At 41.2% G+C, this 21,935-nt stretch overlaps 1 protein-coding gene across 3 annotated transcripts in view; it reads right to left on the bottom strand.

Annotated features, from left to right (window-relative positions):
* EMB (embigin) overlaps nt 1-21,070 on the bottom strand; it is a 28,406-nt gene extending 7,336 nt beyond the window's left edge. Inside the window, exons 1-9 of one of the 3 annotated variants that reach the window (XM_037374252.1) lie at nt 20,198-21,070; nt 14,556-14,642; nt 12,356-12,445; nt 11,019-11,108; nt 8,688-8,862; nt 5,991-6,079; nt 2,482-2,609; nt 1,049-1,331; nt 231-264 (exon numbers count right to left, since the gene is read on the bottom strand). In XM_037374252.1, the coding sequence (XP_037230149.1) occupies nt 231-264; nt 1,049-1,331; nt 2,482-2,609; nt 5,991-6,079; nt 8,688-8,862; nt 11,019-11,108; nt 12,356-12,445; nt 14,556-14,642; nt 20,198-20,282 (1,061 nt within the window). In that variant the 5' untranslated portion in view covers nt 20,283-21,070. The remainder of the gene's footprint in view (nt 1-230; nt 265-1,048; nt 1,332-2,481; nt 2,610-5,990; nt 6,080-8,687; nt 8,863-11,018; nt 11,109-12,355; nt 12,446-14,555; nt 14,643-20,197) is intronic. The other 2 variants (XM_037374253.1, XM_037374254.1) reach the window with 2 other exon arrangements.
* Nucleotides 21,071-21,935: the final 865 nt, after the last annotated feature.

Genomic DNA, 21,935 nt, shown 5'->3' with positions numbered 1-21,935 from the left:
GGTGCTCTCAACAAAAAAAGTGAAACATCTTCCAAACACCAAAATGAAGTGCCAGACAGAAAATATCATTCTGCACACTCCACAATTAGGAAGTCTTAAGGAAAGGAATAAACTGTACTTTCGCATTTATCACTAACCCTTACCAACTAGGTCAGTAACATATAATTTTATACAACACTAATAAGCAAAAGAGCAGGTATTTATCTATAGTATACAAATTCTTCACTTACAGTTGCTCAATTTGGTCAAATTCTTTTTCATCTGCTGAATAACAGAAAAAGGATTATATAAGGTCTTAATTTAACAAACACTGAAAGAGTTCTGTTTAATTATATTATTTACTCCATGTCTAAGCGAAACAAACTTATTTTTTCATTTTATTAGTTTTCTTAAATGTGTAATTCAAGTTATCCATTTCTCTATTCAGTAGAATTACCTACAAATTTGTCAAAAGCTTACTGTGATCAGCTTATTAATCCGATTTTGATACATATATTAGATAATGTATACAATTTATACATATATGTGTAAAATATAGGAAAATACATGGCATATATATGCATAATATATACATATCTATACATTGATTTTATATAGATCACTTCTGTTTCATTGTGCACGTCTAGTTCAGCTTACCTGCATGCACCTTAGATTCAGCAACCAACACTAATGCACTCTGTTTTAATGCATTTTCCCTCCTTACTCAGTTTCTTGACAGAAGTTTCTCCCATCAAGACTACTAGCTCTTGTTTCCATTCCCAAGCACTCCCCCAAAAACTATAGCCTCGAAACTCCTTTGTCTTGTGAGGAAAAAGGACTAAATCAAACCTTTTATGGGGAAGTATTGCTTATTGAAAGCAATACCTGAATACAAGACTATGGAAGAGATTTAAAAATCTAAAATAATGGCAGTGTTCTTGACAAAATTATTTTGTCAGAAAAAATATAGATGTGAAAAGCACACAAGTTCATATATGAAGTGCTATGGGTCACACTTTTCTACCTTTGGCTACAGTTTCAGTGGAAAGCAGGAAACAAGACTACTTACCTGCACATTTCTCCTTCTTTTTTGAATACATCTCATACAGGAAAACAACCGTTACTAAAACAATAACTTCAGCCACAATTGCTAGAAAGGGTTTGAGAGGCACCATGAGGGATAGAACTTTAAGCTTCAGCTTTCCTTTACTTTTCCCTAATTCAAAACCAGCTTCACACCAATATATACCATCGTCTTCCTTGGTGAGCTTCAGTATCTTCAGATGGGTTACATTGGCAGATACTCTATTAATTACATACTTGTCTGCCAGCAAAGAGTCATTAATGGCAACCTGAAAATAAAATATACAAGTCTCACTAATGCAGTAAGAAATTGTTTAATCAAATTATTTATATTATCAACACATAGTTCTTCACAAAGATGTAAAATGAGTTAAGAACAAGTGGCATTTGTGATGCATGTTTAGTCCACCTCCAAGGGAAGAATTTCTCTTTGGTAGCCACCCTGGTTCCTTTTACATTTAATGGACAAAAATACGCACTTTTAATGAGAAGATTGTCTGACCTGTTTTAGTCTAAGATCAGATGAAAGTTACTTTTGACTCTATTGACTCACCACTGACAAAGGCAGCCTGCAGCGTCAGGATCTAATCTCCAGGTTTCACCACAGCACAAAGCATGCGCTTTCAACGAAGTTGTACTGGGAATGCTGCTTCACTGGGAGTTTGCTGATAGTCTTACAAGTCAGCGCTACTCTCCAGTAGTACTGGTAAGACAGATCTTTACCTCCTCAGTTGACAGTGCTTCCCCTAGAAAAGGGGCTAGAACAAGGTGGCTATGGTCCCAAGGCTAAGGGGGATCCTGAAGGATGGGTATGTTAAGGAGGCAAACAGCTGAGGGAGATTTTTTTCCTGAAAGCCTTTAAGCCAAGAGGTGAAGAAGATATTTCAGCTCCTTCAGAATCAAGTGCCACAGCAGTCTCCACCACAGAATTACCTCCTTCAGGTCCAGTGCCCCAAAGAGATCATACAAGCTGGGAAATACAGAAGTAAGAGAAGGAACATGCTCCTGTTCTCCTTCAAGCCTCCAATGCCTTACATGTCTTTAAAAGAATGTCCTGCTATTAGATTTTTTGGAGTATTCAATAGTAATATTTGAGCAATATAACCATTACTTGATTTTACTGTATTAATATATCTCAGGACTCACCTTTGTTTTACTGCTGTCTGGGTTGTAAGAGTATGACAGGGACTTTTTGGAAAAGAATCATCATACAAACCAGAACAAAAGCTACATCCCTGTAACAATGATTACATCCGAATATCACAGATTTTTTTTCCTATGTACAGAAATTTACATTAACTTAAGTGGAAGTGCAATTTATAGAGCCTACAGTGAAAAGTCATTGCACTTTACCAAGTGTCTGTACCCAGTTTTTACCATACCATATTGTTTTACTTTGTCAACAGATGAAACTGTTACCTGTTCACTTCCATTGGTCATATACCAGGTCCAAGCAGTGGGAGTATAGCCAAAACTTTTACAAATCATCACAGCTGTATCTCCTTCATAACTGACTATGGGTTTTTCTTTTCCTTCAATTTTCGGTACTAAGAACAAGTAGGAAGAACTCCATCAAGTTACAGGTACAGGTTGTAATTACAGTATTACAAAAAGATAGAATATATTTAAATATCTATTTATAGTAGTCCATGCATTTTCTTTTCCCTTAAGAAACACAGATGATTCTATCACTCATGACACTATGTAAATGAAGAGTCATTTCAGCCTGATATTCCATACACAGAATTTGTACAGAAGACTACAGGAATCCTGTTCTCAATTGTTCCATGATCTTAACAGTTTCCAATACTGAAAACCAAGTGATAATCAGACTGACTTCTATCCTTGCCCATTTCCTCCTTCCCCTCCTTGACAGCTGTGAGCTACATGCATCAGTTCTGGTACACTAGGAACCAACACTAATTTTTCTACAATTGCACTCAACCCGCAAAAACTGATAAAAGTCTATTCCAGCCACAATGCTGCCACATTAATAGTATCTGGCAAGTTCTGCATGCAGAGAACTTCTTTGTAATTAAGACAAAACTGCAGACAGTTTTCTAGTTACAAATGTTTTCTGAGCTGAAATAATGACTTCTGGGTGCATGCCAATAAAAAGGACTTTTGGTCCAATCTTGCTAAGGACAGAACATGGCCACAAGAAGACATCACTTTATAGCTTTAGAGCTACTTGTCCCAACCATTATAACTGCAGATGCCCCACAGCCTTCCAAGGGCAAAAGCCTAAAAAAAAGGCTTTTTTTATACATTGAGGCACCCTATAGATAGAGCTGAGCAAATATATCATACTATATTATGTATCTCCCCTTTTTCTCTCTTTATCAGGATGTTTTCCTCAGATCCATTTAAGTTTTACTTCAAGTTTCATTGTTTTGTGTTAGTACAGATCCAGTACATCTTTTAAATTATATTGTTCACGCTAGACTAAACAAACCAAGAATTTGCTTTCAGCAGTTATGATGGAACAATTTGGAATAAACTAAGATTGTTCTCATTCTCTCCCCTTCTTGACTGGCTGAGCACAAATTAATTTTCCCAAAGAGTTCACTTGAGTATTTAAATTTAAATTTCCATTCCAAAAATATATAGGAAGCCAATTTGTTAACAAGAGCACTGCTTATAGCCTCAGAATTCACTGCACCGTACCTCAATCCAGCCTCACTACACATGGAGCGAGACTTCACTAATACTTGTTTTAATCATTAAACGCTATACTTCTGAAGAGTAGTGACCAAGTATCTTCACTGCTGTCAGTAAAAGGGACTAATTTACTAACTACTGCCACCTCCTTCACAATTCATAGAGAAAAAAAGTACAGAAAAAAAGACTGGAACATGAAAACAAATAAACCCTTACACCCAGCACAACAGGTTTATGACAGTCAAAAAGGTTTAGCCATGCTGAGCAACACATGTGATCACATAAGCTATGATTAAGAACATGAATATCCATCATTAATTCTGGAATCTGGCTCTGTAACAGAGTTGTTAACCTTGAATGCATGCATGGAAATAATATGCTTTGTCCCAGGTAACTTTGCAATTAGACCACACAGAATTTGGTAACAAAACAGTGCTGCTGCACAGAAAGCAAACAAACTGCTGATGAGATGGACAGATTTATACCAGCAGATTTCCACACTGGTTTAAAGACCAGAGTTGTTTCGTAGTGCATGTACCTGGACAGCTGCTTAAGGATCCCTGAACAAAGTGCAAACAAATTGATCTATTCTAGGTTTCAATATAGCTATTACAGCACTTCACACCATTTAAAATATCCATGAATGGTCTCCATGTTTAATAATTTGAAATTCCTATAAGCATCTCTTGTTTTCTGCAGACTTGGATAAAAGCTTAACTCCTCAGTCTGTGGGGTTATGCCAAACCAGTATCAGGGGGGAAAGGGAGGAGGGGTAACATCCAATAATGCCCAACTGCCTAGTGGAAAAGCTATTTCCGTTAGTTACAGCAGTGATGACTTTAGCCACTGAGTCTACAACCCATCACTCATCTTTCAGTTTCAGAAATGTTCTTTCTGCATTGACTGGAAGATTCAAGGACTTCTTTCTCATTTCCTTCACTCTTGCATTAATCTTAAAAAATATCAAGCCAGTACTTTTTATGGCATCAGAAGTGGCAGCACTCAACCATTGTGAAGCAATTCTCCTGTCTTCTTGTAATAAATCAACTAGTCTTATGCACTATTCTGGGAAAAGATGACTTCCCTATTGAGTCATTCCTGCCTTTACTGAAATAGTTATGGTATACTTTCAAAAGTATAGATTAAAAAAGTCAAAGGAGACCTTAAACAGACCTGGGTAGCCATTTAACTAAACCTTACCCACATGTTCACATGAAAAACATCATTTTTAGATATTAAAAGGTCTGATAAACTGCAACTTTTGTCTGTCTTCAGTACTGCAAGCCAGTCTCCCCTGGCTGAAGATTTGAAAGCAGGTGTGAACATTACTACTTGGTATCTGAACATACATGAGTTCCCCCAAGTGACATGACCAGATATCCCAGTGGACAACGGCAGCTTGCAGCACTGAACTACACAGAGCTGCTAGTTAGTTCAGCTGAACTTAGGGGTAGTTATTTGAAGAGCTAGGGTTTTAAGGAACCTGTGCTCAGGGAGAATCTTTTTGATGTATCAGTCTGGAGCTTTCGCAGATCAAACACTTGCCTTGCTCTTTGCAAGATCTGGATGGTGGGAATAGAGAAGGAAATAGCGGTCATTGAAGATAAGGGTTCTCTGCAGCTTATGTATGTTTCATTTCTGCATGTCTTCCATTCAACTGAACTTTGCCTCCTACTGGCAGGGGCAACATTATGAAGAGAATACAAAACAGAAGGAAGGACACTCACACTGCCCAGTGAAGCACACTAGTTTTAATGTGAGCGCTGTTCTCATATAGAATGAAAGATACTCTAAAGCAGTAATTTGGTGTTTCAGAAATACAGCTGAATTTGCTCAAAAAAACTGCCTCCTTTCTGCTAATCATCGCTCCTCTTTGTAACACCAAATCTCAGGCCAAACTTTCAAGTCATTGGCTCTGCTTTTTGAAAAATTTACCTAAGACACCATCCTTTCCTCCCACCCCCCAGAAAGTGGTAAGTATTCACTCCTGCTGTAAGGATGGAGAAAGAAGGGGAAATCAGTTACTCCGGAAAAAAAAGTAGGCTTAGACATTCTTTTGGTTGTTAGCAAATTTTCTTCTAAAAAAACTTTTCCTTCTTGCTTCAAAATTCTTCTTCCCTCCAAGCTATAGAAATGCCTTTAATAATGATTCTCACTTAGATTGACCAAAGTAAGTTAGTTTCCACACTATCCAGAAACCATATTAATACTGGATTTCAATGGCCAAGTGAAGAAAAATTTAATAGATTAAGATTAAATACAATTACCTTGTAAATGAAACACAGCACTGATTTCTTCTTCACCTTTCAGAGTACAACTGTAGCTTCCCAGCTGACTGTTATCCCAGATCCTCAATCTGCAAGAAATATTTCACCAAATTTGTTTTTGTTTGTATTCTCTTCTGTCCTACAGCTATCAGTGACTGCTAATTAACATTCTAAAGAAACCAGCAGAGATCAGTAGCAGAACAGAGAACATTACTGAAACACTAGGATTCAGGTTAACATCAAAACACCATGACATTTTTAATAAGTCAGAAGAGCACAAGCAGACCTGGCAACATAAATACCATTTTCACCCTTGTTGCTCACAGAAGGGCAAACATGTTCAGGCAGTAAGATGTACAGGTTACCAATCTAGTTCACATGGTGAAGCCGTATCTATACAGCCTATCATATGCAGGACTTCAAAAGAGATTTTATTCTTTCTAAAGCCAGTCAGTCAATTGATATGGAGAAATAGTGTGAAATGGGGACAATGGACATTGATTGTGATTGTATATGTCTGCCCAGGAATGTGGGTATGGTGACTAGTCATGGGTGCGATGTCTGGTCACATAGCCACACAGCTTTGAGGACACTCCTACATTTTGGAGGAGACGCTTGCCCTTCCTCCTCTAACAAAGGGGCTATTTAAAAAAGAATGAGAAAAGGATGAGAGATATTCCAATGCTATCTAGAGGGAGGGAGTGCTAAGTCTCCTTGCTGGAGAAGACCGCTCCTTGCTGGAGAGGCAAGGAGACGATTGGATGGTCACAAGGACATGAATCACCACTCCTTGCTGGAGAAGATCTGATGGTCACAAGAACATGAATCACCTACAAACCTCCAAGACCCACCACATTCCAGGCAAAGGACTGATAAGCTAATTAACATACGAAGCGGGTTTAGGTAACGAATATGTATAGGCATTAATTGAATATTCATTTGTTTTATTGTATAAATGTGAGATGGTTCATCACTTCGGGCATGCACACTTGTGGAGGAGCGATCCCCCGTGCATCTGCGCGCAATAAACATACCTACTTTATAACTTTCGAGTTATAGAGTCTAATTCCGCACGTCACAATGACTAGCATAGGTTCAAGACAGAATAGTTTTAAAGAGCTGCATCTAATGAAGTCCAGCATCTTCTCTGCTGGCAAACTATACATCACAGGCATCTTGAAAAATATTTATGTCGTTGTCTTTTTGCATATGGAGTAGCAGAAAAGTGACATCACATCCTCATCGCATTTTGTATCATAAAAATTTTATATAAATATTGTTGATGTTAAGAAACCAAAGCTATACAGAAAACAACTGGAGACTACCCAGTTAAAATTAGTCCATTTACAGATATTTTTTTTTAAAAATCACAGTAAATTGTAGAAAGTTTTCTTCAATGTATACAATATTTCTTCAGTCTCTGCAGAGGTTTGAAAGAGTTAAGACAACATTTAAAACAATCCAAAACATCTTTACTGAAAGCTGATTCCTTCTCTGTTTCGCTAATTATGAAGGAAAAAAACTGGCCACTTATGCCCGTCAGACTTCTGCAAAGCAGAACTGGGGTGGAAAAGAGAATGTGGAAATAGAGGTATTTTAGCATTCACTTACTGAACACAATTACTGGAGTTCAAAGAACTGTGTCCTTAATTCTATATTCTTGCCTTGAAGAAACCTTGTTTTCCAGCACTAGAAAAAGAACAGGAGCTCTTCCTTCAGGCTTGAGGTAACTGCAACCCTTCTCTTTCCTGCAGCTTCAGTATGTCAATTATGGGCATATATTAATCACCACAGAATCACAGAATAGTCAGGGTTGGAAGGGACCTCTGGAGGTCATCTAGTCCAAAGCCCTGCTAAAGCAGGGTCACCTAGAGCACATTACAGAGGATCACATCCAGGCAGGTTTTGAATGTCTCATGTCTCTAGAGACGACTACTCCACAGCCTCTCTGGGCAGCCTGTTCCAGTGCTCTGTCACCTTCAAGGTAAAGTTGTTCTTCACATTAGGTGGAACTTCTTGTGTTGCAGTTTGTGCCTATTGCCCCTTGTCCTGTCTCTGAGCTCTACTGAAAGGAGCCTGGCCCATCCTCTGACACTGGCCCTTAAGATATGTGTAGACATTGATAAGATCTTGTCTCCAGGCTGAGCAGGCCCAGCTCTTTCAGCCCTTCCTAACATGCTGCAGTCCCCTCATCTTCATAGCCATTTGCTGGACCCTCTCCAGCAGTTCCCTCTCTCTCTTGAATTGGGGAGCCCAGAACTGGACACAGCACTCCATGTGCAGCCTTGCCAGTGCAGAGTAGAAGGGGAGGATCACCTCCCTCGACCTGCTGGCCACGCTCCTCCTAATGCCCCCCAGGATCCCACTGGCCTTGGCCACCAGGGCACACTGCTGGCTCATGGGCACCTTGCTGTCCCGCAGCACTCCCAGGTCCTTCCCCGCAGAGCTGCCTTACAGCAGGTCAGCCCCAGCCTGTGCTGGTGTGTGGGGTTGTTCCTCCCTGGGCACAGGACCTCACACCTGCCTTTGTTCCTCTCTGCCCAATTCTCCAGTCTGTCCAGGTCTCACCGAATGGCAGTGCAGCCTCATGGTGCATCAGCTACAATTCTCTTAATATACATATAACTAGTATTGAGTAGTGTATATGCATGTGATAAACTCAGAACTTGAAGTCAAAACATAAAGATCGCTACTTACTGGATGCCCCAGCTGTTTTCAGTTTTGTTGATGTGTCTGAGTGTTTCATTTCCCCACTTCCAAGTGACTTGAAGACTTTTTAAATGAGAGTGTTTATTGTCCAATCTGCATGAAAGCTCAATTCTAGTTGCACGGTCTAAAGTGATATTCTTTTCCGTGGAAGTACCAGAAACACCTAAAAAGTGTGAAGAATTTTATGAAAAAAATCTTTCATCATTTTCAGGGAAGAGATTCAAAGACTGTTTGACACATGCTGGATTACAGGTGGATACAGTGTGCTGCCGTTATACTTTCCAGGGTAAGAAAACCAAAATCAGTCAGTGTTTGACACTGATTTTCTGAAGTCATAAATTAGTTTTGATACAAGTCATTACAAAAACACAGTCAGTCCATCCTGTAGGTAAACTTCCTATATAGAAACACAGATACTCATTTCACTGAAAACAAGATAAATTATGTAGGAGCATAAGTCTAACAAGCCAAAATATATTAAGTACTACTTAGCTCTCAGAGGGAGCAATATATGCTTGCCTTTTTGACTTCACATTTGGTATTAAAAAAAGCAGGATTTATTGGATTAAAGATATTAGTGAGTTATATTTGTAATATCAAAAGGAGCTAGATTTATAAATATAAGCATCCAGGCTTTAGCCAGATGCAGATTTTCATGATACTGAGTGAAGTTATTGGCAAAATCTAAAACCTTAACACTGTTGGATCTGGCCTGTCATGCTATAGCTACTCAACTTGAAACGAAACAGCCTTCAAATCTATTTACGGCTGCCTTTGCCTTCCTAGTGGCAAGCCAGTAAAATTACAATGTGAAAACTTTTAATACAGTAGAAAAAAATGGATGCTTTTTTAACAAGCTTCATGACCGTAAAATGTGCATATCCAAAAAGTAAGTTTCAACAGCACATATCTTCTCTGAACCAAACAGCCTTTTATAAGAGAACACTTGACTTCGTACCCATCAGCACTGACATTTTATTTCATAATTGGCCTTTTCTTTCACACCTTATAGATACAACTGTGGTTAGCCCTCCTGAATACTCTATGAAAGCTTATTCCAACCTCACCTCAATCCTAGACCCACCCTGTAGTACCTGATGATCAAAGTGCAGCTGTATTTCAGTTTAATTTCTTTCTCAGAGAAAAGGAAGTTTTAAGGTACAGCTCACTGACTTACTAATGCAAGTCATACCTAAGAAGCAGCAAAGTCTGGCTGAAGTGGAAGTACCACATACTCCCATTGAATATTTGAACTTTACTGGATCTGGCAGAGATATTTTCAGCCTGCAAAACAGTGTGCCCAGAACTTCAAGTCCCAGCCAAAATATTACAGATCTGTTCAACTGGAGTAAAACTTAAGAGGAGCAACACCTTAGTCTTTCATAGCAGAGCAAAGTCAGATACAGCAACTCATTTATTAGAGCCACTACACTCAATGAGCCAAGCATAACTCACCTTGTTGAGGTTGTTTATGATCAAAGGAATTTTACAAATGGAATTGGTTTCACAGTAGCAGTTTTACAGACAGATTAATTGCACTGGCTAAAAATAGAATCCGTACCTTTTGATATTAAATATATACACTTTAAATTAATAGAACATGAAAACCCTATGCTGTAGAAGATTAACCACAAGCAAGACTGATATCTGGGGCATCTCTGTACTAAAAGCAGAAGTACCAGAGGAAATAGACACTACCTCAAGCTTCCTGCTAGAAGAAAATACAGCATAAATGCTGTGCAATTTCATCCTTAAAATATTGCACCAGTACTTTGCAAAGGAGTCCTAACTGATCTCCTCCAATTGAGAGAGATTTTGGTTAGATCAGTTTTACCAGTTGTCCAAGAAATTAGTTATAAATGATTATTTGGCAATGGGGAACTTCACATCTACTTTAGGGAGAGGGTTCTCTTGCCTTTTCTCCATGCTTTAACTCTTGAAATGCTGCAAAGCTGACTAACACTTTCTGGTTAGCAAGTACCCTGGCTTGCATGGTCTCTCCAAGTAGATTCATTAGTGCAGAGAAGTTGTCACTTGAACTGATTTGGAGGAACAGATAGCCATAAGTTAGTTTTACTTGTTGTTTTAATGAAAAAGTAACAATTTCAAAATCACTGCAAAATAGTTATTAGAACACAATACCCAATATGGCAACAAACTTACTCATATTTTCTTTACTGAGCTCATGACATGCTCCCTGTGAACATTTTAACTTTATCATGAAGTTGCCAGCCTAGATACTTCTATAATTCACACAAAAGACTGTGTGTAATCACAGGCATTAAATATATTATAACTGGAAGAGAAAAACACACTCACCAGGCAGGAGTATCTCATACTCCACAAAAGTGGCATTAGACACGTGCTCTTTGGTTTCCTGCTTGAACTCTTGCGTGGTAAGATCTGGACCTAACAAGGTTGTGGCGGGAAGCAAAGTGTTATGTTATGATCCTGTAAAGGTAATCATACAGGTGAATGTCAATGCAGTATTGCAACTGAAAAATCTTATAGCAATCTTGAGTGGAGGCGGCAGGGAAAGAGGACCTTGCCAAATGCTGACTACTATGGGGATCCTTTCATACAGCTTCTGTGTTAACAACCAGAATCTTAAAGCAGCAGTGTTGCATAGTCACTGATAGAGTAATTATGCCATTTTAGAATACAGTTTGTATCTTTAATATAATAATGAATTGTGAATGTCAATTCTGTAAAGTTGTAACTATTTCACAGCTTAATTTAAAGAGTCACTCATAGCTTACAAGTGGGTCCCAAAACTGCATAGCACTATGCCAATATGTAAGTAGAGCTTGGAAAAGTAGTAAGCTTTAGAAAAATAAGAAGAAACAGAAGGAAAGAACACTGCCATTCCCAAAGCCACTACAATTTAACACCACACCCAGAAAGCCAGAGATAGATGCAGCTCTAATGAATGCAGAGGCAAGAACACCCTGTTCTCCCCTGAACACAGAGCCCCTCACTGCTCCACAAAACTGTTATACTGCAGGGAATACCCTTCCACACACAAAGAATACCAATATTGACAATCATCTCCCTGACTAAAATACACTCCTTTCCTTGTGTGAGGGAAAGACATTTATAAGGTTTAACATGGCCAGCAAAACCCCCTTTCTATAGGGCTATGGATTGCATACTCTTCAGAGACTACCTTTATAAAGCTCTACAAAGCTTGATACAGCTATCAGGCAGGCAACTCTAAGCATAAACAGTCTGTTCCCACCACTATACTTGTTCTCATGCTCTGTGCATTTCAAGAACAGAGCAAGAAAGCAAATTAGTGAACTGCAACTTTAACAACAGATGTAGCCCAGCTAAGGAAGCACCACCCTTCCACATCCACACACACAATTGTTTCATTAGTATTGTACTATGTGCATAAAAGTTCCTAGTAAACTGAAGCACACTGTGGGAGAAGACATTACAAATTAAGCTTAAAGGAAAGGCCAACTCAATAGTTAGAGCAAATTTTATTTTTTCTGTTTCCAAAGCTACTTTCTACACAGCTTTAAACAAACTGTCTTGCTAATTATCAACTAATAAATCCACCATAACCACATGATTAAAAAATATCAAGGTAGAACCTTAGGACAACTGATATTTAACAATTTAAGTAGAAGACAAGATGCGATTGCTTTTACCAGGTACAGATACATTATGTCCGAATGTCAAATGATCTGAAGGGCTCCCCTGAGTTTGCCTGTTGACAGTTCGTGTAGTTGTCATGGGCTCTGAAAGGTGAAAAACTAAGCTTATCACAAAAAAAATGAAATTTCTCTCCATTTAGTGATGAAACAAAAGAAATAGATTACACACACCATGGTAGATACAATGCACTAAATGTTTTAAGCCCCACATTTTACATGCTTACAAAGTAACTTTATTATCTGTTATTTTATAATGCATTTCAGAAATATATAAACAGCAATTATGGATTGAACCTGCCTATTCATAGAGCATGATAGGAGAAATTATTTTTTTTTGTAGGAGGAAAGGAGCTTCACTATCTCTCCTGTCCACAGATTGAGAAGGTTACCACTCACTGTTGGGAAAATAAAGAGAAAATTGGGCCACAGCTTCAGCTTTCTCACTAAGAGAAGCACTGGGTGGTGCTCACTGATCACTGCAATGCAAACAGTATCTCTGAAAGCCTAGATCTTCACAGAATTACTTCTCTTTTCCTGCATAGAATACTGAACTTTGAGGTAATTTTTTTAAACACATGCCTCAGCTGCAGTTCAGAGAATCTGGCTGTGCTGAAGGAGGTCCCTGCTAGTGATTTGATCTAAACGTCTCTGAGCAAATATAAGCAGAGTTACCACATGCCTTCCAAGTTGGTGGCCCATTCTGTAAAGCAGTTTTTTCTTTATCAACATGTCACTTCACAACACAAGAAATGCTCTGCCACAGGCAATCAGCTTTTTGCCTGGCTGTCATACCTTCCCCTGTGCTTCAGCCAGTTAAGTAACAATAAACCTGTATATCAAGGTGGATGATGGAGAACAGAGCTTCAGTCTAGTTCATCTGGTGGTTAACAGTAGACTGCTGTCAAATCTCAAATACCAGTCCAAAATGGCTTTTTAAGCAAAAAAAAATTAAGCTGTCTCCTAGCACTAGACAGGATGCCCTATTAGTCTAGACAAAAGCACAAGCATGCCTTGACCTCTGCCTGATGGAGACAAACTAGTCCAGGTGTTTACCCCTGAAGTAACTTGAAGGCTAAAAGTTCTGGGGAATCTTCCTGTGTCTGTGTGTGCAAATAGCCCATGAGCATGCCAATGTTCCCATGGATCACCCAAGTTTAAATCTGTCTAGTACACACATCATATGGCTTGTTACTAAAATCCCTCATGGTATAAAGTCAGAACATGCCAGTGCCTGTTCATAAAACTAGACACCCTTTAAAAATGTCTTGCATATCAGTAGGATCCTCATACTGACTTTTTTCTTCAATTCACATATCAAATGAAAATAGTCAGGTAAGGTCATATTAGACGAAATACTTTGTGTATTTTAACTCATATGTGTATTTCTGTATGGAAAGTGTTACTGAATCTATTAGCTACAGCACTCCCTCTAGTTCTTATATACATTGTGCTAAAAAGCTCTGAACAACAGGTAAATAGCATTACCATGTCCAACAACAAAATTGTAGATTGAATAACTTGTCAGAACTGCTTGAGTTTATGTATAAATACCTTAGCCCATGTTTGATTTGCACTAATATGAGCTTTGGTACATCACTGAATTTCTGCTTCTCTGATCTTTATGGAGAACAGAAAGATGGAATCAACAATCATTGGTTTCTTCTCCAGCCTCAAACTTATCCTCTACTCCCTACCAAAACCACAATTAAGGTCTAGAATATGGCCAACAAAGTGTGGGGCAACAGGTTTTGACAAATCCATAACAAAAGAAATAGACAGATGAAGCTAGCTGGCACAGTGATGCAAGGGCATTATTAAACGTCTCACTACAGAAAAGCATAAGGAGTCATCATATGAAAAATTATCAGGTATAAGTTCCAGAACCAAACTTCCCACAATGGTTCCAGTTTGGGAGTTATCCCATCTCCAGGGTCATTGCCTGCTTTCATGGTATATATGCATAAGGGCAACAGATCACACAACTGGCAGTTGAATAGCTTCTTCCGGTCCTTGAGATGCTTACAACAAGCTCTTGTAGTGGCTTTAGAAGGCCTAGATGGTATATTTACTTCTGTTCCTTCTGAAAAGTCAATTTCAAAACATTTCAGCATTAGAATGTAAACTTTATATGGAAACTTAGTATCACTAGGAAAAAGTTATTATAGCTTCAGGTGTACTGAAATAAAACAATTACCAGGAGAAGAGACATTAAGTCCAGTTTGCATCTTAGTCAAAGAGTTTGCCTGAGAGTGGCTGGCATCTTGTGTTGTCACAGTTGGATCTAAAAAGAAAAAAGGATTTAAAGAAATGTCATTCTCTCTCAGTTGAGCTGAGCTAGAAGTATCTAGCATGAAAAGAATTCAAACAGAACCTCCCCCTTCCATTTTCACACACACCCCCCAAAGTTCTGAGCATGTACAGCCAAAATGAGCAAGAATTATTTTTTAGTAGTTCTTTAGCTTATTTTAGGCAAGAAATTATTGAAGAACAGAGGCAGTATTTTTTACCTCTAATTTTTCTATACAGATCTTTTCCTGTAGTTAGCCAACAGTCAGGCAAAGCCATTCTCGGGAATATTCCAACAGACCAATAAAGTTTATAATCTGTAGGCAGATCGGTCTTGTTTGTAGGCTTAGGCCACCACAGCTTTTGACAATTACACTAGTTAATTTTAAACATACATTAGCAGATTCACTAACAGAATATGAACCTAATCATAACCTTACATGTCCACCCCGTTTTGTGATACAGTGAACAACCTCCTTTCCTTCTTTTACCCTGGTAAGCAAACCAAAAGGCATCTGCCAAACAGACTTCACCAAGTAATACTAATGACTACTTCCATTCTCCTTAACACCACTGCAACTCTGATTCTGCTCCTACAGTAGTCAGGCAAGACTCTAGGAGTCTGCTTTATATTGACTGGAAAAAGAACAGCGTGGGAAGAAACAAAAGACTTGCTGCCCTTGTTTCAGCTGGGACAGAGTCCATTTTCTTCTCAGTAGCTGGTGCAGTGCTGTGTTTTGGATTTGGTGTGAGAATAATGTTGATAGCACTGATGGTTTTAGTTGTTGCTGGGTGATGTTTATATCAAGTCAAGGGCTTTGCAGTTTCTCAGGCCCTGCCAGAGGAAGCTGGAGGGGCACAACCAGGTCAGCTGACCTGAATCACCCAAAGGAGTGTTCCATACCATGCAATGTCATGCTGAATATATAAAGCTGGGGGAAGAAGGAAGCAGGGGGGAACTTTTGGAGTGATTGTATTTGCCTTCTCGAGGAACCATTTTGCATGATGGAGCCCTGCTTTCCTGAGATGGCTGAACACTGCCCTGCCAATGGGAAGCAGTGAATGAATTCCTTGTTTTGCTTTGCCTGCACATGTGTGCAGCTTTTGCTCTACCTATTAAGCTTTATCTCAATCCACAAGTCTTCTCACTTTTGCCCTTCCAATTCTCTCTCCCATCCCACCAGGGCAGAGCAAGCAAGTGGCTGTGTGGTGCTTAGTTGTCAGCCAAGGTTAAATCATAGCACTTGTTTAGTTTGAGTATGTTGCTGTTGTCACTCTTCTATTAAGAATTCAACATCCCTAGATGTTTTATAAAAATTGAGATGCTTGCTCCTTCCTACCTGTTCCCAAATTGGGGTGGCAGAACTAGTTAGCATAAAACAAACATTACCTTTACATGCTTAAGTACTCCAGGACATACTCTACTGCCATAACAGTTCTGAGTTTGAGGAAGAGTGCATCCTGCTATCTCATATAAGCAGCTTTTAAGCAATATGGCCAGTGGTTACACAGGGGTGGAAAAGGACATTTTTGCTGTTGTGACTACAAGTCTGGAAGGGGTAATAAGCTCTGCTAGACATCTAAACCAGCAGCAAGCATAGATGAAAAGTAAACCACTAAATAATACTTTGTGTTCAAACTTGTTGAGAACTACATGCCTTCAGCAGAAGGCAAAGTCAGCACCCTGCCAGTTCCTACAAGTGAACAACACTACTAACACTCCTACCGCATTTCAGCACTACAGGCATAGACAGCCTACAGAGTCTCCCACTGGCACCTCCAGCACACAGTTACTCCAGTTACATCAGAGTCATGCCTGGCTTGCACCATCTGCTTTCTCAATCTGCCCATCACATTTCAGCTAGCTTGGATCAAAAGTAAAATGAGGTAGTCAAAGAATATGATGAAGAAATTAAGCATTAGTGGTTTTTAACAAAAGGCTTTTCACTCTTCATACTTGTTCATACCAGTGCACTGGTCCCACGGCCAAGTGTTCCCTCCCAGCCCTTCACCCAAGCAAAGAAATTAAGAAATCTCCTCTGTCTTGAGTATCTGCTGGCTTATGACCAAGCCAGTAAGAAGACTGAGTCCTGTTCTCTGCTTGATAGATGTGCTGAGAGCAGGAAGAGCTATTAAGCTTCTGATATTCATGCTAAGGTTGAAGAAAGGTCCATGAATTTTTATATCTACAGCATCTTGAGGCATTCTAAGGATGTCATGGATCACCTGACTGTCAACTTAGTAGATGCATCACCTGCACAGTAATTAAAATCCCCAAAGATGATAAATTTAGAAGGTGCCAGTGCTAAGTTGCACAGCAGTCTTATGTCTCAGCAAGGAAGGCAGATAACCTGCAACATGGTTTGCATACTAATAGTGTTCTCATCTTAGCTTTCTTCCTTGATTCACGTACCAAGTGAAAGCAGTCAAGCAGTGTTATTTCTAGTCTGCAGTGCTTCCACATCTCAGCCCTTATCTGTCCATATATTAAAATACATAGCACAGAGATAAGATTGCACCGCTCTTCTCCTCCCATATACACCTGCTGAACAGCATCAGAGATCAAGATGACCCAACACTGCATGATTAGTGTCATCAAGCCAGGCAGTTACAGCAAGTAAAGTGCAGTAGCTTCTCAAACATCTAAGTCATGGCTGTGTGCCTTAGCCTACAATTGATTTGCATTAGATTTAGTCAAAGTGTGATAACTTGCAGAGTTCTTGATGCCCTGATCTTTATAGAAGGAGCAGGTGAGACTATGAGGTCATTAATTTATTTTTCTGCCTTGCCTCTGCTCCATACTGCAGCCAATATTTGGAGGATGAAGTGTGGATATACAACACTTCTTATCACCAGAACATTTCAAGCTTTAAAATCTATTTGCTGCCTTTCTCAGCCAGAAAAGCAGCTGAACATGAAAAGCTTGAGATATAATTTGTCTTAATTTAACATCATTAATTTAATGACAATTAATTAAATAGCAATTTTACACTCTGTGCATGCACACAAGCATTCAGTAGCATCCAAAACCAGCCACCCGAAACCATCTTGTGCCCCTAGAAAAGGCAAAAGCTGCAGGCTGAGCTCTCCTGAGGCAGAGAATCTACAGGAAAGACTTCTAAATGCTCCTGATAGAAGCCCTTCCCTCAGGGCAACCAGAAAAATCCAACCTGGAAGCAAAGTCTGTAACACATGCCTCTACTCATATAAGCTTTAGGGGCAGAAGCTGGTAGATAAGATGTGGCGAGCCTTCTTTTTCTAAAGGAATCTGGCAGCACATGCTGCAACTAGATTAGGCATCCACAGCAGTAATCAAATTAAAGCAGCAAACTAACAGTGTTGTGACATTTTGTTAGAAACTACCCTCAACTCAATGCAGAATAGAAGTGATTATTTAAATTTTTCAAAACCACCAAGTTACAAGACTAAATGACAAAAGTAACAGAAGAATAAGAACTCTCCTCAATCTACTTACTTCAAAATAAAAATCTAAGAGGCCTCTTGTACCTCCCTTAGGAGCCTGCAGAAGGCTGTGCAACCCACCTTTCTGCAATTCAGTCCTTGCACATCCAGTAGCTTTTACTGCAAGCATTTCTTTTGATGGAAGAAATCTGCTGAACCCTCACATCTCCAGAATGCACACTGTTTCTGGACTTCACTGGAAGACAGTTTTAGTTCTCCTCCCTCCAAGAGAACATGAACTTAGCTTTGCTACACGTGTGCAGATCATCCCCATGCTTGACTAGCTTTTTGCTTATTTGGTTAATGGCCAATGTAAAACACACTTCCTCATATTTAAATCAGAACGGAAATCACAGCATGAAGCCTCCCTACCTAGTTCATACAAATAACAGCATCTAATAGAAGTATGAAAAAAACAACTTACCTTTATACAGATAGAGGATACTAAAGCAGGTGGCTCATTACTTATGTCTGCTCAAAACAAGACATTGATCCACCATTGCAGGAAGATGGTACATTTGTGGTAATTTTGTTGAGGTTTTTTTAATTGTGGGTTGTTTAGGGTGGGTTTTCTTTGTTGGTTTCCACCCCACCCCATCCCCAGAAGAGGATATCATTGCACTGGTGGCTTTACATGAACTTAGAATTGCTTCAGCCACCACTGGCTACAATTTTCAGCCGCAAGTCAAACATAGATACCCTGTGGCTAAACTGCCGTAACATGGCTCACACATTCCTACAAATTATCAGGCCACTTATAGATATAGAACTTTTTGATCAATGAAATTAACTGTTAGAAAGGATTTCAAGTTTTATGTGTGTGTACATAAATACATATATATATTTTAAAGAAGCTTTAATAACTACAAAGCGGAATTGCCTCTGCACGCATACATAAGTATATGTATTTTAAACAGCCCTTGGGAACTGCAAGACACATTTTCTGTCCTTTCACATAATGTGAAACTACAACCAATATTACAGAAGTTACCATGACACAGGGAGCAATACTGTGTGCCTTTCAGTATTAGGAAGACCAACAGAGGCACAAACAGGTAACTACTTAAGATATCACAGGCTGAAAATGCTGCTGAACGACTAATTGTGAAAGTCACAGCAATAAGGTTCACATGCACACATTGGCAGAACTTTCAGCCTTGGGAAGACATGCTCCAACAATCGCACCTTGCACAGCAAACATCGGCCATCTGGTATTTCCTATCATTACCATTCTGCACCATTCCACAATGCTTCAAAACAGGGATTAACAACAGAAATCCACTTGTTTAAACTCCTATTGCCTTAGAAGTGCCTGGCCTGCTCCTGAACTGCTGAAAACTACTAGAGGTAGAATAGGGCCCAGAAGGCTCAAGTCCCTCTTCCTTCACCGACTTTAAATGTCACATTTAAAAAGACAGTATTAAATCCTCCAGGCCACATGCCTCACACCCTTCCAGGCGTACTGATATTTTGGTAACGCAACTTACCGATCCGGGTTGGGGGGGGGGGCTTCAGTAATGCTTTGCTTCAGGACAGGGCAGCGACAAGCCGCCGTGCCCCGGCCTCAGGCGCTCGCCGGTGACTAACGACCCCCCGCCGTGAGGCGCCAGCCCGCAGCGCGACATCGCTGCCCGCGGGTCAGCGCCGCAGCCGGCAGCCCGCCGCCCACCGGCACGCACAGGCGGCCACGCCACCCAACGGCGACGTTACCGTTCACCGGAGGACGGCAGAGGAGGGGTCCCTACGTCCCAGCAGGTCTACCAGAAACCCGAACGCTTTTTTGAAGCTAAAGACAAGAGAGTACTGGGAGGCGGGTGCAGCGCTGGGGAGCTCCGGGCACGCCGAGGAGAACAGAAACGCCTCAGCCGTTCAGATAGGCAAGGCCGAGAGACAGCCGCCTTGCCGGGCCACCGCTTCGTCCCCCTGGGGAGCCAGAGGGATGCTTCAGGGCAGGGAGGCGCTTTGCTCAGCCGCAGCTCCCAGGCGCTGCCCCTGCTCCCCGCCACCCGAGCCCATCCCGGCGCCGAGGGCGGACGCGGCGGCTGCGGCGTGACAGCCGCCCGGCCCGTGAGACGAGGCGGCGTTTACCTGCCGGGCTCCCGCCCGAGAGACTGAGGCAGAGCAGCAGCAGCAGCCGCAGCCCCGGGCGCTTGCCGGAGAAGGCGGCAGGCATGGTGCCCCCGCGGCGGCGCACCGGCAGCGGGCTGGGCTGAAGCGGGCCGCTGCGGTTCTGCGGGGCGGCCGGCTGCCGCAGTGACGACAGGGATCGAAACCAAGGAAAGCGGCCCCAAATCCACGAACAAGGCAGACCAGGCAACGACCGGCAGAGACAGGCCGGGGAGCCGCTGCAGGCACAACCGCTCCTCCTCACGGTGAGGGCATATCACTGCCGACGGCGTGTGCGGCCCCGCCGGCCTTTATGCGGCGGGAGGAAGGGCGTGGGTGAGCCCCGGTGGCTAATTGGAGAGGCCCGCACAGCTGATCCGGCCCGAGCCCCGCCGGGGGCAGACGCGGACAGAGCGCCCGGCGGGGCTGGGACGTGTCTTACTTTTTGCCGAAGGTGGCTGTGGCCGCAGGACCACCTGGGCCCGGCAGCCGGCTCTGGCCGCGTCTGCCTGGAGGAGGCTGGCGGGGGCAGAGCGCAGCCCGCCGCTGCCCTTTGGCTGGTGATCTTCTGGAGAGCCCAGCTTTGAGGGTCAGTGGCTCCAGGGCAGCTGGGTTATACTGTATGAGAGCTGTGGCTTTTCACATCTCTTGCTCTGCATCTCCTGGCTTGGGTGGCAATGCCGGGGGAGCACTGTTTCTAACAAATGCTTCTCCGGACTTTGACTGCATCTTAGTGCCTTTACAATCACAATTTAATTGCTTAGACTGTTTTGATCTGTGTACATATGTAGTAAAATCACTCCTATATGTTTATATTAAACGTATGCATTTCTGTTTGTTGCTCAATAAATACCTGAATTTGGATCTTGCAGTATAAAATCTGGCAGGGTGGCATTCTCTGAAGAACAGCCCCTCTGAAAGGGTACTTGCTGTTTCTTCTCTCCCACCAAGATAGTTATTTCAACTAATGCAAAAGTTGAGTGTGTAAGGTTTGTATCAATGATGCAAAAAGGTCACTGCAACTGAGCCTTTACATCATCTTAGCTGGCAGAGCTGTAGGAGTTTATGCAGAGCAGGAGTAAGTCAAATGCCTTGTGTGTTGATTTCCCAGCAGTGCGCATGTTCATGCTGCAGTGCATGTCCTCCAATACCAGTACTTCAGATTAAAATTTTCTGTCATAAAACCTCCAAATAAATATAACTAATGGCAAAAGACCAGGAACAGAATTGTTTCATTAAGCCCTTGCTGTGTGTCACAGGAAGGCTCAGGATTCCTGATGGCTAAATGGGACCATGTATAGATAGCAGCCTTCCTGGTTGTTGAAGGAATGAACACCCTTCATATACTTGGAGCAATGGGATGGAGCCTTCTGTGCTCCAGCTTTAACGTTGTTTAGCTCATGTATAAAAAGTAGGAAGTCATGTATGTGAGTAGTCAAGGCACAGTGATGCCTATACAGCTGTAAATCCACTACTTTAGAAATTTATCTGCAACCTGTAGTTCTGTGGTATGGTATGACAGACAAGACAGTACTAGTGTGCTCTAGGGAGAGATTGAACCCCCAAGAGCTTTGTTAACCTGCCAGCCTGCTAAGACTGCACAGACTGATAGGATTCAAAGAGAGAATCCAAATCAGCTAAGGCTGTTTAGGAATGGCAGAAGACCTTCAGCTTTTAATGGGGAAAAACTGCCTGGAGCTTGAAAGCTGTTTTATGTGAA

The sequence above is a fragment of the Falco rusticolus genome, chromosome Z, assembly GCF_015220075.1.
Source record: "Falco rusticolus isolate bFalRus1 chromosome Z, bFalRus1.pri, whole genome shotgun sequence".
Classification (NCBI taxonomy): domain Eukaryota; kingdom Metazoa; phylum Chordata; class Aves; order Falconiformes; family Falconidae; genus Falco; species Falco rusticolus.
Note: the sequence above shows the minus strand (reverse complement) of the source record. Positions and strands in the feature narration are given on the sequence as shown.